At 65.1% G+C, this 16889-nt stretch overlaps 1 protein-coding gene across 1 annotated transcript; it reads right to left on the bottom strand.

Moving 5' to 3' along the window:
• Positions 1–785: 785 nt before the first annotated feature.
• Positions 786–4344, bottom strand: LOC121854829 (vegetative cell wall protein gp1-like; the record flags this gene model as incomplete). The annotated part of the gene is made up of 5 exons (XM_042349632.1): positions 786–848; positions 1227–1330; positions 1805–2305; positions 2391–2490; positions 4279–4344. Coding segments are annotated over 5 exons (834 nt in total), but the record flags the coding sequence as incomplete, so codon positions are not given.
• Between the last annotated feature and the right edge of the window lie 12545 nt (positions 4345–16889).

The raw sequence follows: 16889 nt of genomic DNA, 5'->3' as shown, positions 1-16889 counted from the left end.
TATGTGTTACAGGTGTGTAGAGGGTGGCAGCATATGTGTTACAGGTGTGAAGAGGGTGGCAGCATATGTGTTACAGGTGTGAAGAGGGTGGCAGCATATGTGGTACAGGTGTGAAGAGGGTGGCAGCATATGTGTTACAGGTGTGAAGAGGGTGGCAGCATATGTATTTACAAGATTAATGAAGAGACATATGTGGGCAGGTGTGAAAGGGGTGTGGCATTTAGCAGTTAGTGGGTGGGTTGGTCAGGAGGAGCTGTGGTGGGGTGGAGGGTAGGGTGCATGGTGGTGGTGGGTGAGGGGTGGGCCAGCAGCCAAGGTAGTGGTGGAGAAAGGTGGGCGGACAGCCGCGGTGGAGCGGACAGCCGCGCAGTCAGAGCAGACTATGCCCAGTGGGCGGACAGTCAGCAGTGGGCAGGATGAATGCATGAAGTGGGCCAGGGTGATCATGATGGAGCGGACAGTCGCAGTGGAGCGGACAGTCATGGAGTGGGCAAGACGGGTGACACACATGCACACTGATCAACATTCAAGCACCACCACCGCCCAGGGCAAGAGCTAGTGTAGTCACCCCGGCATCCGACCACCAGATTCCAAACTTTCATCTCAAGAATTTCAATGCCACGATCGCAATTCTGGAAGCTGATCAGTGCAGGTTAGATCACCAATTCCTGGAAGCTGTTCTAGATTGAGTTAGATCACCAATTCCTGGAAGCTGATCAATTGGGAGTTAGATCCGCAATTCCTGGAAGCTGATCGAATTGGGTTAGATCTGCAATTCCTGGAAGCTAATCAAGTGCAGTTAGATCTGCAATTCCTGGAAGCTGATCAATTGAGTTGATTACCAATTCCTGGAAGTTGATCAATTAAGAGTTACTAAATTGATATTCATTGTTACGATTAAGTGAGCTAGGTTACATTGGATTGGAGATTAGGTTCATTAGGTTTGGGGTGACTTGGGAGGCCGAGGGGTGACTGGGAGCGTCGGAGGGGTGACTGGGAGCGTCGGAGGGTGACTGGGAGCGTCGGAGGCATTGGGAGCCGGAGGGGGTGACTGGGAGCGTCGGGGGGTGACTGGAGCGTCGGAGGGTGACTGGGAGCAGGAGGGGGTGAATGGGAGCGTCGGAGGGGTGAGCTGGGGGGAGCGTCGAGGTGACTGGGAGCGCGAGGTGTCCTCGGAGGGGTGACTGGGAGCGTCGGAGGTAGACCGGGAGCGTCGGAGGACTGACCTGAGGACGGGCGTCGGAGGGGTGACTGGGAGCGTCGAGGGGTGACTGGGAGCGCCGAGGGGCAACTGGGAGCGTCGGAGGGCAGACTGGAGCGTCGGAGGAGACTGGGAGCGTCGGAGGGGCACACCCTGAGACGGGAGCGTCGGAGGGGTGACCTGGGAGCGTCGGGAGGGTGACTGGGAGCGTCGGAGGGTGACTGGGAGCGTCGGAGGGTGACCTGGGAGCGTCGGAGGCACTGGAGCGTCGGAGGGGTGACTGAAACTGGGAGCGTCGGAGGGTGACTGGGAGCGTCGAGGGTGACCGAGCGTCGGAGGTGAGCGGGAGCGTCGGAGGGTGACTGGGAGGCAAGACCGGAGCGTCGAGAGACTGGGAGCGTCGGAGGGTGACCTGGACGTCGGAGGGTGACTGGGAGCGTCGGAGGGTGACCGGGAGCGTCCGGAGGGGTGACTGGGAGCGTCGAGGGTGACTGGGAGCGTCGGAGGGTGACCGGGAGCCAACACGTCAGGAGGCACGGGAGCGCAGGAGGGGTGACTGGGAGCGTCGGAGGTGCGTGGAGACTGGGAGCGTCGGAGGGTGACTGGGAGCGTCGGAGGGCGACCGTGGAGCGTCGGAGGGGGGTGACCGGGAGCGTCGAGGGTGACTGGAGCTGCCGGAAAGGACCACCGCGTCGCAGGCGACTGGGAGCGTCGGAGGAAGACTGGGAGCGTCGGAGGGTGACTGGGGAGCCGTGAGGGGCAGAATTGGGGAGCGTTTGAGGCACTCGGAGCAAGCCGGAGGGGTGACTGGGGAGCGTTTGGAGGCATCGGATGCTCGAAAGACTGGGAGCGCTTCCAGGGTGACTGGAGCAAGCCGAGGCACTGGGAGCGTCGGAGGTGACTGGGAGCCGGAGGGTGACTGGGGAGCAATGCGAGGGTGACCGGGAGCGTCGGAGTGGGTGATCAAGCTGCGTCGGAGGGGTGACTGGGAGCGTCGGAGGGGTGACTGGGAGCGTCGGAGGGGTGGACTTTGGGAGCTGCTTCTGGAGGGTGACTGGATGTCGGAGGGGTGACTGGGAGCGTCGGAGGGGTGACTGGGAGCGCCTGGAGGGTGACTGGGAGCGTCGGGAGGGGTGACTGGGAGCGTCGGAGGGGTGACTGGGAGCGTCGGAGGGGTGACTGGGAGCACGGAGGGGTGACTGGGAGCAAGCCCAGGGTGACTGAGCAAGCCGGAGGGGGTGACTGGGAGCAAGCCTGGAGGTGATCAGAGCGTCGGAGGGGTGACTGGGAGCGTCGGAGGGGTGACTGGGAGCGTCGGGAGGTGACTGGGAGCCGAGGCACTGGGAGCGTCGGAGGGGTGACTGGGAGCGTCGGAGGTGACTGGGGAGTCGGGAGGGTGACTGGAGCGTCGGAGGGGTGACTGGGAGCGTCGGAGGGGTGACTGGGAGCTGCCCAGAGGGGTGACTGGGAGCGTCGGAGGTGACTGGGAGCGTCGGAGGTGACTGGGAGCAGCCGAGGGTGACTGGGAGCGTTTGGAGGGGGACTGGGAGCGTCGGAGGGTGACTGGGAGCGTCGGGAGGGGTACTGGGACAAGTCGGAGGGGTGACTGGGAGTGTCGGAGGGGTGACTGGGAGCAAGCCGGAGGGTGACTGGGGAGTGCCTGGAGGGGTGACTGGGAGCGTCGGAGGGGTGACTGGAAAGGCCGGAGGGGTGACTGGGAGCGTCGGGAGGGGTGACTGGGAGCAGCCGAGGGTGACTGGGAGCGCCGGAGGGTGACTGGGAGCGTCGGAGGGTGACTGGGAGCGTCGGAGGGGTACTGGGACGTCGGAGGGGTGACTGGGAGCGTCGGAGGGGTGACTGGGAGCGCCGGAGGGTGACTGGGGAGCGTCTGGAGGGGTGACTGGGAGCGTCGGAGGGGTGACTGGAAAGGCCGGAGGGGTGACTGGGAGCGTCGGGAGGGTGACTGGGAGCGTCGGAGGGGTGACTGGGGAACGTCGGAGGGTGACTGGGAGCGGAGGACTGGGAGCGTCGGAGGGGTGACTGGGAGCGTGGAGGGGTGACTGGGAGCGTCGGAGGGGTGACTGGGAGCGTCGGAGGGTGACTGGGAGCGAGGGTGACTGGGAGTGCGGAGGGGTGACTGGGAGCGTCGGAGGATGGGGTGAGCGTCGGAGGGGTGACTGGGAGCGTCGGAGGGGTGACTGGGGAGCGTCGGAGGGTGACTGGGAGCGTCGGAGGGGTGACTGGGAGTCGGGAGGGTGACTGGGAGCGTCGAGGGACTGGGAGCTGCGAGGGGTGACTGGGAGCGTCGGAGGGGTGACTGGGAGCGTCGGAGGGTGACTGGGAGCGTCGGAGGGTGACTGAGCGTCGGAGGTGACTGGGAGCGGGAGGGGTGACTGGGAGCGTCGGAGGGGTGACTGGGAGCGTCGGAGGGTGACTGGGAGCGTCGGAGGGTGACTGGGGAGCGTCGGAGGTGACTGGGAGCGTCGGAGGGGTGACTGGGGAGCGTCGGAGGGGTGACTGGAGCGTCGGAGGGTGACTGGGAGCGTCGGAGGGGTGACTGTCGGAGGGGTGACTGGGAGCGTCGAGGGTGACTGGAGCGCCGGGGACACGCGTCGGAGGTGACTGGGAGCGTCGGAGGATGACTGGGAGCGTCGGAGGGTGACTGGGGAGCCGGAGGGAGGGAGCGTCGGAGGACTGGGAGCGTCGGAGGGGTGACTGGGGAGCGGAGGCATCGGATGCTGACTGGGAGCGTCCAGGGTGACTGGAGCAGCCGAGGCACTGGGAGCGTCGGAGGTGACTGGGAGCGTCGGAGGGTGACTGGGGAGCGTCGGAGGGTGACTGGGAGCGTCGGAGGGGTGACTGGGAGCGTCGGAGGGGTGACTGGGAGCGTCGGAGGGGTGACTGGGAGCGTCGGAGGGGTGGACTTGGGAGCGCTCGGAGGGTGACTGGACGTCGGAGGGGTGACTGGGAGCGTCGGAGGGGTGACTGGGAGCGTCGGAGGGTGACTGGGAGCGTCGGAGGGTGACTGGGAGCGTCGGAGGGGTGACTGGGAGCGTCGGAGGGGTGACTGGGAGCACGGAGGGGTGACTGGGAGCAGCCGAGGGTGACTGAGCGCCGGAGGGGTGACTGGGAGCAGTCGGAGGTGATGGGAGCGTCGGAGGGGTGACTGGGAGCGTCGGAGGGGTGACTGGGAGCGTCGGAGGTGACTGGGAGCCGAGGCACTGGGAGCGTCGGAGGGGTGACTGGGAGCGTCGGAGGTGACTGGGGAGTCAGGAGGGTGACTGGAGCGTCGGAGGGGTGACTGGGAGCGTCGGAGGGGTGACTGGGAGCGTCAGAGGGGTGACTGGGAGCGTCGGAGGTGACTGGGAGCGTCGGAGGTGACTGGAGCGTCGGAGGAGTGACTGCAGGGCGTCGGAGGGGTGACTGGGAGCGTCGGAGGGGTGACTGGGAGCGTCGGAGGGTGACTGGGAGCGTCGAGAGGGTGACTGGGAGCGTCGGAGGGTGACTGGGAGCGTCGGAGGGGGTGACTGCAGGAGCGTCGGAGGGTGACTGGGAGCGTCGGAGGGGGTGACTGGGAGCGTCGGAGGTGACTGGGAGCGTCGGAGGGTGACTGGGGAGCGTCGGAGGGTGACTGGGAGCGTCGGAGGGGGTGACTGGGAGCGTCGGAGGGTGACTGGGAGCGTCGGAGGGGTGACTGGGGGCGTCGGAGGGTGACTGGGAGCCTCGGAGGAGGGTGACCTGGGGAGCGTCCGGAGGGGTGACTGGGAGCGTCGGAGGGTGACTGGGAGCGTCGGAGGGTGACTGGGAGCGTCAGAGGGGGTGACTGGGAGCGTCGGAGGGTGACTGGGGAGCCTCGGAGGGGTGACTGGGAGCGTCGGAGGGTGACTGGGGCGTCAGGTGTGACTGGGAGCGTCGGAGGTGTGACTGGGAGCGTCGGAGTGTGACTGGGAGCGTCGGAGAGGTGTGACTGGGAGCGTCGGAGGCATGACTGGGGAGCGTCGGAGGTGTGACTGGGAGCGTCGGAGGAAGTGTGACTGGGGAGCGTCGGAGAGGTGTGACTGGGAAGCGTCAGGAGGTGTGACTGGGAGCGTCGGAAGTGTGACTGGGAGCGTCGGAGGTGTGACTGGGAGCGTCGGAGGTGTGACTGGGAGCGTCCGGAGGTGTGACTGGGAGCGTCGGAGGTGTGACTGGGAGGCATCGGAGGTGTGACTGGGGCGTCGGGAGGTGTGACTGGGAGCGTCGGGTGTGACTGGGAGCGTCGGAGGTGTGACTGGGAGCGTCGGAGGTGTGACTGGGAGCGTCGGAGGGTGTGACTGGGGCGTCAGGTGTGACTGGGAGCGTCGGAGGTGTGACTGGGAGCGTCGGAGGTGTGACTGGGAGCGTCCGGAGGTGTGACTGGGAGCGTCGGAGAGTGTGACTACAGGAGCGTCGGAGGTGTGACTGCAGGAGCGTCGGAGGTGCTTCGGCTGGGAGCGTCGGAGGTGTGACTGCAGGAGCGTCGGAGGTGTGACTGGGAGCGTCGGAGGTGTGACTGGGAGCGTCCGGAGGTGTGACTGGGAGCGTCGGAGGTGTGACAGGGAGCGTCGGAGGTGTGACTGGGAGCGTCGGAGGTGTGACTGGGAGCGTCGGAGGTGTGACTGGGAGCGTCGGAGAGTGTGACTGGGAGCGTCGGAGGTGTGACTGGGAGCGTCGGAGGTGTGACTGGGAGCGTCGGAGGTGTATTTGGGAGCGTCAGGTGTGTGAGCTGGGAGCGTCAGGTGTGACTGGGAGCGTCGGAGGTGTGACTGTAGGAGCGTCGGAGGTGTGACTGGGGAGCGTCGGAAGTGTGACTGGGAGCGTCGGAGGTGTGACTGGGGCGTCGGAGAGTGGGCTGGGAGCGTCGGAGGTGTGACTGGGAGCACGTCAGGTGTGACTGGGAGCGTCGGAGAGAGTGTGACTGGGAGCGTCGGAGAGTGTGACTGGGAAGCGTCGGAGGTGTGACTGGGAGCGTCGGAGGTGTGACTGGGAGCGTGGAGGTGTGACTGGGAAGGCGTCGGAGGTGTGACTGCAGGAGCGTCGGAGGTGTGACTGAAGGCGTCGGAGGTGTGACTGGGAGCGTCGGAGGTGTGACTGGGGAGCGTCGGAGGTGTGACTGGGAGCGTCCGGAAGTGTGACTGGGAGCGTCGGAGGTGTGACTGGGAGCGTCAGGTGTGACTGGAGCGTCGGAGGTGTGACTGGGAGCGTCGGAGGTGTGACTGGGAGCACGTCGGAGGGGTGTGACTGGGGAGCGTCGGAGAGGTGTGACTGGGAGTCGGAGGGTGGCGACTGGGGAGCGTCAGGGTGTGGGCTGGGGAGCGTCGGAGGGGTGTGACTGGGGAGCGTCGGAGGTGTGACTGGGAGCGTCGGAGGTGTGACTGGGAGCGTCGGAGATGTGAGCTGGGAGCGTCGGAGGTGTGACTGGGAGCGTCGGTGTGACTGCTGGGAGCGTCGGAGGTGTGACTGGGGAGCGTCGGAGATGTGACTGGGAGCGTCGGAGTGTGACTGGGAGCGTCGGGTGTGACTGGAGCGTCCCGGAGGTGTGACTGGGAGCGTCGGAGGTGTGACTGGGAGCGTCGGAGGTGTGACTGGGAGCGTCGGAGGTGTGACTGGGAGCGTCAAGGTGTGACTGGGAGCGTCGGAGGTGTGACTGGGAGCGTCGGAGGCCATGACTGGGAGCGTCGGAGGTGTGACTGGGAGGCAGCCGGAGGGTGTGACTGGGAGCGTCGGAGGTGTGACTGGGAGCGTCGGAGGTGTGACTGGGAGCGTCAGGTGTGACTGGGAGCGTCGGAGGTGTGACTGGGAGCGTCGGAGGTGTGACTGGGAGCGTCGGAGGTGTGACTGGGAGCGTCGGAAGTGTGAGCTGGGAGCGTCGGAGGTGTGACTGGGAGCGTCGGAGGTGTGGGCGCTGGGAGCGTCGGAGGTGTGACTGGGAGCGTCGGAGGTGTGACTGGGAGCATCGGAGGTGACTGGGAGCGTCCGGAGGTGTGACTGGGAGCGTCGGAGGTGTGACTGGGAGCGTCGGAGGTGTGACTGGGGAGCGTCGGAGAGGTGTGACTGGGAGCGTCAGAGGTGTGACTGGGAGGAGCGTCGGAGAGTGTGACTGGGAGCGTCGGAGGTGTGACTGGGAGCGTCGGAGGTGTGACTGGGAGCGTCGGAGGTGTGACTGGGAGCGTCGGAGGTGTGACTGGGAGCGTCGGAGGTGTGACTGGGAGCGTCGGAGGTGTGACTGGGAGCGTCGGAGAACGACTGGGAGCGTCGGAGGTATGACTGGGAGCGTCGGAGGGTGTGACTGGGGAGCGTCGGAGAGGTGTGACTGGGAGCGTCGGAGAGTGTGACTGGGAGCGTCGGAGGGTGCTGACTGGGAGCGTCGGAGGTGTGACTGGGGAGCGTCGGAGGTGTGACTGGGAGCGTCGGAGGTGTGACTGGGAGCGTCGGAGGTGTGACTGGGGCGTCGGAGGGTGTGACTGGGAGCGTCGGAGGTGTGACTGGGAGCGTCGGAGGTGTGACTGGAGCGTCGGAGGTGTGACTGGGAGCGTCGGAGGTGTGACTGCAGGAGCGTCGGAGGTGTGACTGGGAGCGTCGGAGGTGGCGACTGGGAGCGTCAGGTGTGACTGGGAGCGTCAGAGGTGTGACTGGGAGCGTCAGAGGTGTGACTGGGAGCGTCGGAGAGTGTGACTGGGAGCGTCAGGTGTGATGAGCGTCAGGTGTGACTGGGGCGTCGGAGAGTGTGACTGGGGGCGTCGGGTGTGACTGGAGCGTCGGAGAGTGTGACTGGGGAGCGTCGGAGGTGTGACTGGGAGCGTCGGAGGTGCTGATGACTGGGAGCGTCGGAGGTGTGACTAGGAGCGTCAGGTGTGACTGGGGAGCGTCGGAGGTGTGACTGGAGCGTCAGGAGGTGTGAGCAGGCGTCGGAGAGTGTGACTGGGAGCGTCAGAGTGTGACTGGGAGCGTCGGAGAGTGCGACTGGGAACGTCAGGAGAATGGCTGGGAGCGTCGGAGGTGTGACTGGGAGCGTCCGGAGGTGTGACTGGGGCGTCAGGTGTGACTGGGAGCGTCGGAGGTGTGACTGGGAGCGTCGGAGGTGTGACTGGGGCGTGGAGGTGTGACTGGGAGCGTCGGAGGTGTGAGCTGGGGAGCGTCGGAGGTGTGACTGCAGGAGCGTCGGAGGTGTGACTGGGGCGTCGGAGGTGTGACTGGGAGCGTCGGAGAGGTGACTGCAGGAGCGGTCGGAGGTGTGACTGGGGCGTCGGAGGTGTGACTGGGAGCGTCGGAGGTGTGACTGGGAGCGTCCAGAGTGTGACTGGGAGCGTCGGAGGTGTGACTGGGAGCGTCGGAGGTTGTGACTGGGAGCGTCGGAGGTGAGCTGGGGAGCGTCGGAGAGTGTGACTGGGAGCGTCGGAGAATGTGACTGGGAGCGTCGGAGGTGTGACTGGGAGCGTCGGGTGTACGGCTGGGGCGTCGGAGGTGTGACTGGGTGGGAGCCTGGAGGTGACTGGGAGCGTCGGAGGTGTAACTGGGAGCGTCGGAGGTGTGGAGCGCTGGAGGTGTAACTGGGAGGTCGGAGGTGTAACTGGGAGCGTGGAGAAAGAGTGAACTGATGTGAAAAGGAGCAATCACTGGGAGAGTCTGAGGGAATCAGGCGCCGGAGGTGTAACTGGGAGTGTCGGAGGTGTAACTGGGAGGTCGGAGGTGTAATCGGAGTGTCGGAGGTGTAACTGGAAGTGTCGGAGGTGTAACTGGAGGAGTAACTGGGGTCAGTACCACACCACCATCACTGCTGCCATTGACTTACCACCACCACTGCCCCACCACAACACCACTGCCCCACCCACCACCACTGTCCCACCACGCCCACTAGCCCCACCAGAGCCACTGACCCCAACCACGCCCCCTGCCCTACCATAACCACTGGCCCCAGCAACTGCCCACCCCACCACCACCACTGGTCCGTCACTGACTCACCACCACCACTGTCACACCACCACCACCACTGACACACCCCTGCCCACCACTCACTGTCCAACACCGCCCCAACTGCCACTCCTCCGCCACTGACCCACCACTCCCCACCACAGCCAACTGCCCCACCACCACCCACTACTGCCACTGACCCACACCATCACCAGCCCCACCACAGCCTCTGCCTCACCACCACACACCACTGCCCCAAAACAACACTGCCCCACCACCACGCCACAACCACAGCCCCACCACAGCCAAAGACTCACCACAACCACTGACCCACCATCACAGCCACTGACCCCACTACAGCCACTGCCCCACCACAACCGTTCCACCACTGCAAATGCGCCACCCACCACAGACCCACCACAGCCACTGACCCCCATCACAGCCACTGTCCGCCTCTGGCCCACCACGCCGACACGCCACCACAGCCCCACCACCAGCACCACTGCAACTCCACCCACCACTGCCCAAACCCCACCATCGCCACTGACCTACCACCACCATCACTCATGCTCAACTCACTCACCAACACCACTGCCCCACCACCCCACCATCACAGCAACTGCGCCACAACGACAGCCCCACCAGAGCCACTGACCCCCACCACAGCCACTGACCCACCACAGCCACACCACTGCCGCCACAGCCCTACCACAATCACTGGCCACCCACCACAACCTCACCACCACTAACCCACCGACACCACACCACTACACCACCACTGCGCAGTCGCTGACTCGTCACCACCACCCCACCACCACCACAGCGGCTCCGCCACTGCCCACCACCACCACCACTACTGCTTCTCCCACCTCCCACCACCATCCCACCACCTGCCCACCACCACACCACCATCACTGCTCCGCCACCCGCCACAACCACGGCTCCACCACTGTCCGCTACCACGTCGCCACCACCACCGCTGTCCACCGCCGCCACTGTCGCCATTAACCCACCACCGGCTTGCCGCCACCGCCCCACCAGCTATTTCTGCGCCACTGCCCCACCACCACCAATGTCGCCGCCCCACCGACCACCACTGCTCCGCCAACACCACACCACGACGCACTGATACCCCACGCATATCGCCACTTTACCCCACCGCCGCCACCATCGCCACCGCTGCCCCCACCACAGACTCACCACCACCACTGACTCACCACAGCGATGGCTGCCACCACCACTGCCCCACCACAGCCGCCGCACCACCACCACCACTGCCCCACCACAGCCACTGCCACACTCATTGCCCTCCACAGCTGCCCTACCACCGCCATGCCACTGCACCACCACCACACCACTGCCCAACCACCACCACCACCACCCCAGCAATACGCCCTACCACCTACTGTCACACCATTCCGCCACCGCCACCACCAGACCACTGCTGGCAATGCACCTTCCCACCACCACGACCACTGCTGACCACTGCCCGCCACGGGCGCGCCACCACCTGCACTGCGCCACCACCACCACCGCTGCCTCCCCACCCGCCCCACCACGACTGCACCGGCCCCACCACGGCCACTACTCGCCACTTCCCCCAGGACCACATTACACACCAACCACTGCCTCACCACCACGACGACCACTGCCCAACCACTGCTTACCACCGCACCGCCACCAACTACCACCATAGCCACTGCTCCACCACCACCTAACACACCGCCAACACACCACCCTTCCATTACCAACACCGCCACACCATCACCACCGCTGCCCACCACCGACTCACCACCGCCAATGCTTCACCACCACCGCACAGGCCCACCACCACTGCCCCACCACAGCAACCACCACCACTGCCCCACCACAGCCAACACCACCACCACTGCCCCACCACAGCAACACCACCACCACTGCCCCACCACAGCCAGCACCACCACCACTGCCCTGCAGCAACACCACCACCGCCTACAGCTGCTGCCAGACCACCAATGCAGCCCCCACCACAACCACTGCTGACCGCCACCACGACCACTGCCCCACCACCGTGCTGCCCACACACTACTTCGGCCGCACCACCACCACTGCCCACCGCAGCCGCCGCCGCACAGCCACTGCCCCTCCACTGCCCGCCACCAACCATACCACTTACCACCACCAACCTGCCGCCCAGCCACCACCACCACTGTCCTGCCACCACTGTCCTGCCGCCACCTACCACAGCCACTGCTGCACCACCACCGAGCCCACCGTACGCTGTCACCACCACAATGCGCCTCCACCACAGCCGCTGCCAGCACCACTGCCCACCATGCTTACCGGCCACCGTGCCACCACAGCCACTGACCCACCGCCACTGTCGCCACTACCCAGGCCACTGTACAGTGCGCCCACCACCACGACCGTACTTGCTGACCACTCCCCACCATCACTGCGCCGCCACTACCACCGCAGCCGCCTTCCACCACCGCCTTACCACAGCCACTGCAGCGCCTGCCACGCCCCACCACCACCGTGACCCACCACCACCGTGACCCACCACCACCACTGCCCACCACATTGCTACGGCCGCCACCACCACCACTGCCCACCACCACCACTGCCCCCACCACCATTCTTTGGAACACCACCACTGCCCCACCACGCTACTGCAACGCCTGCTACCCCACCACAGCTGCTGCCAGCGCCACCCTTCTGCCCCACAGCTGCCAACGCCACCACTGCCCCCCACATTCTGCAGCACCACCACCGTTGCCCCACCACAACCTGCCCAGCACCACCACCACTGCTTTACCACAGCTGCTGCAACGCCACCACCACCACCACTGCTTCCCACCATACTTCCCGACCCCACCAGCCACTGCTTCACCACCACACCACGCCGCTCAACACCTCCACCACTGTCACCTCACCACTGTCCACCACCACCACTGCCACACCACTACCGCTGACCCACCAACTTCCACCATCGCGCCACCACCATAACCACATTACTACGGCCACTGACCCACCACACCACCGCTCCACCACGCCGTGCGCCACCACCACTGACACAACACTGACCCCATCACAGCCATTGTCCGCCACTGCCCCACCAGACCACTGACACCCCACCACAGCCCACCACCAGCCCCTGCAACTGTCACCACCACCAGTCTCTGCCATCACCAGCCCACCACAATACCGCACTGACCTGTCATCACCACTGCCGCCACACCACCACTGCCCCACCACCACCGCTCCACCACTGCAAATGCGTCACCCGCAGACCCACCACAGCCACTGACCCCCCATCACAGCCACTGCTCACCACTGCCCCACCACAGCCACTGAGACCCCGCCACAGCCACCACCAGCACCACTGCAGCTGTCCACCACCACCAGTCACTGCTCCGCCCCACCACTGCCCCACCACAGCCACTAACGCACCCACAGCCCAGCAAAACCACTGCCCCACCACCACCATCACAGCCCCACTACCCCATCCACTGCACCACCACCACTGACCCCCACAACCACTGCCCCAACACTGTCCGATTACCTGCACCACCACCGCCACTGACCCACAAAACCACTGCACCACCACCCCCACCACCACTGTCGCCACTGACCCCACCACAACCACTGCCCTAACACTGCTCCGCTAACGCACTGTCCCACGCCGCCGCACCACTTAACCCAACACAGCCGCTCCGCACCACCACTGCCCACCATCGCCACATCCACCACCAGCTACCCCACCACCACACCACTACCATCACCACCACTGCATCGCCACTGACCAACCACAACCACTGCCCTAAAGCTTCTCCGCCACCGACCGCCACCGCACGCCACTGCCCACCACAACCACGCCGCCAGCCCAGCCACCACCATAATAACGTCACCTTTACCACCACCACTGTCCGCCACTGCCCCACTGCCCCACCAGTCCGCACAGCCCCATCGCAGTGACCCACCACAGCCGACCCACCATCACCGCAGCCCACCACCACCACAGCCACTGACCACTGCAGCCACTGACCCACCACAGCCACTGACCCACCACGTGGTGACCCACCAGACCAGTGACCCACCACAGTGACCACCATCACCACTGACCCACTACAGCCACTGTTTACCGTGCATCCGCTGAACCACCCCAGTGACCCACCACAGCCACTGACCACCACAGCCACTGACCCACAGCCACTGACCGACCACAACACCACTGCCCCTGCCTACCGCCAACACTGGCCCACCACAGCAACTGCCCACCCCACCACCACTGGTCCGTCGCTGACTCACCACCACCACTGTCACACCACTGCCCACCACCACCACCACCTGCAGCACACCCCTGCCCACCACAGCCACTGACCACCCCCACCACAGCCACTGCTCCGCCCACAGACCCAACCACCACTGCCCACCACAGCCACTTCTCCGTCACTGACCAACACCACCACTGCCCCCCACAGCCAACTGCCCTACCACCACCACTACTGCCACTGACCCACCACCACCACACCATCACCACTGCCCCCACCACAGCCTCTGCCCACCACCACACCACTGCCTCAAAACAACACTGCCCCACCACCACGCCACAACCACAGCCCACCACATGCAGACTCTGACCACTGAACCCCCATCACAGCCACTGCCCCACCACCACCGCTCCACCACCGTGCGCCACCACCACAGACCCACCACAGCCACTGACTCACCATCACTGCAACTGCGCCACAACGACAGCCCACCAGAGCCACTGACCCCCACCACAGCCACCTCACCACAGCCACACCACCGCCACAGCCCTACCACAATCACTGGCCCACCCACCACAACTGTCCGCCAGTGCCCCACTAACGCCATCCCCACCACCATTGCCCCCACCATCACCCACACCACTGACACCACCACCACTGCTCCGCCACTGACCCACCAAAACCACTGCCCCACCAATGCTCAGCTACTGTCCCACCACCACCGCCGTCACCACTGCACCACCACCGCTGCCCGACCGCCGCCACACCACTGCCCCAACGCAGCCACTGACCCACACAACCACTGCCCCAACACTCCGCCCGCACACTGTCCCACCGCCGCCACCACTGCCCTGCAACACAGCCACTGCCCGCCACCGGACCCGCCACCGCCCACCTCACTGCCCCACCACCACCACTGCCCAGCACCAGCCAACCACTTCTACGCCACTGCCCCCACCAACCACCACTACTGTCTGTCATTGCCCTACTCACTCACCACTGCTCCGCCACTGCTCCCACTCACCACCACTGCCCCACCCCAGTCACTGCCCTTATCACAGCTAGTGTGACTCCACCACAGCCAGTGACCCAATTATCACTACTGACCCACTACCACCACAGCTACTGACTCCACTACAGCTACTGACCCACTACAGCTACTGGACCCACCTCACAGCTACTGACCCACCACAGCTACTGACTCCACCACAGCCAGTGACCCACCATCACTACTGGACTCCACTCACAGCCACTCGGGACTCCACTACAGCTACTGGACTCCAACACCTCACCAGATCCTACCACAACCACCAAATAGACCCACCACCACCACAGCTACTGATTCCACCACAGCCAGTGACTCCACCACAGCTACTCGGACTGACCACACACCACTGCCCCACCACTCCCCACTGACCCACCCCACACCCACTGCCCCTGCCCTGCCTCACATAACCACTGGCTCCACCACAAGGGCAACCGCCTCCACCCCACCACCACTGGTCCGTCACTGACTCACCTCACCACCACTGTCACACCACTGCTCCCACCACTACTCACCACTACTTTCTCGGGATATTACCCTGTTCCTGCCACAGGAAGCTACTGACACACCCCTGCCCCACCACACAGCCACTGCCCGCCACTGACCCAACACCACCACTGCCCCACCACAGCCACTGCCCGTCAATACTGACCCACCACACCACTGCCCCACCACCACAGCCAACCGCTTACCACCTCACCACACTACTGCTACTGACCCACCTCACTACCACACCATCACCACTGCCCCTTTCATAGCCTTCTTGCTCCCACTCACCACACCACTGCCCCAACTGCAACTGCTCCACCACCACCAGTCTCTGCTCCACCAACCCCACCACAGCCACACCACCGCCACTGACCCTATAACCACTGCCACCACCCCACCACCACTGCTCCGCCACTGACCCACAACCTGCCCCAACACTGCTCCACTAACACTGTCCCACCGCCGCCACACCACCACTGCCCCCAACACAGCCACTGCTCCGCCACCACCACTGCCCCACCATCACACATCCCACCACCCACCCCACCACCACCACACCACTACCCACTCCCCACCTGACCAACCACAACCACTGCCCCAACACTGCTCACTCAACACTGTCCCACCGCCGCCACACCACTGCCCCAACACAGCCACTGCTCCGCCACCGACCCGCCACCACGCTCACCACTGCCCCCACCACAACCACTTCTACGCCACTGCCCCAACCACCACCACTGCTCCGTCTGCCCCCCACCCCAGTCACCTCCATCCACAGCCAGTGACCCACCACAACCAGTGACCCACCATCCCACTGACCCCACCACCACCACAGCCACTCACAGCCACTGACCACCACAGCCACTGACCCACCACAGCCACTGACCCACCACAGCCACTGACCCACCACAGCCACTGACCCCACCACAGCCAGTACCATCACCACTGACCCACTACAGCCACTGACCCAACACCACCACAGATCCACCACAACCACCAATGACCCACCACCACCACAGCCACTGACCCACACAGCCAGTGACCCACCACAGCCACTGACCGACCACCACCACTGCCCCCACCACCCCCCCCCACCCACACACCACTGCCCTGCCTACCATAACCGCACAGCCCCACAACTGCCCACCCCACCCACCACCACTGGTCCGTCACTGACTCACCACCACCACTGTCACACCACTGCCCACCACCACCACCACTGACACACCCCTGCCCCACACAGCCACTGACACACCCCTGCCCCACACTCAGCCTGCTCCGCCACTGACCCAACACCACCTGCCCCACCACAGCCACTGCTCCGTCACTGACCACACCACCACTGCCCCACCACAGCCAGCACCTCCACCACCACCACACTACTGCCTGACCCACCACCACCACACCATCACCACTGCCCCACCACAGCCTCTGCCCCACCACCACACCACTGCCCCAAAACAACACTGCCCCACCACCACGCCACAACCACAGCCCCACCACAGCCAAAGACTCCCACTACAACCACTGAACCCCCATCACAGCCACTGCCCCACCACCACCGCTCCACCACTGCAAATGCGCCACCACCACAGACCCACCACAGCCACTGACTCACCATCACTGCAACTGCGCCACAACGACAGCCCTGAGCCACTGACCCCCCACCACAGCCACTGCCCCACCACAGCCACACCACTGCCGCCACAGCCCCACCACAATCACTGGCCCACCCCCACCACAACTGCTCCGCCAGTGCCCCACTAACGCCACATCCCCACCACCATTACCCCCACCATCACCACACCACTGCCACACCACCACCACTGCTCCGCCACTGACCCACCAAACCACTGCCCCACCAATGCTCGCTACCACTGTCCCGCCACCACCGCCGTCACACCACTGCTCCACCACCACCGCTGCCCACGGCCGCCACACCACTGCCCCAACACACACTGACCCACTGTCT

This window comes from Homarus americanus, unplaced genomic scaffold (assembly GCF_018991925.1).
Source record: "Homarus americanus isolate GMGI-L3 unplaced genomic scaffold, GMGI_Hamer_2.0 scaffold9654, whole genome shotgun sequence".
Lineage (NCBI taxonomy): Eukaryota > Metazoa > Arthropoda > Malacostraca > Decapoda > Nephropidae > Homarus > Homarus americanus.
This window is presented reverse-complemented; position numbering and strand designations above follow the sequence as displayed.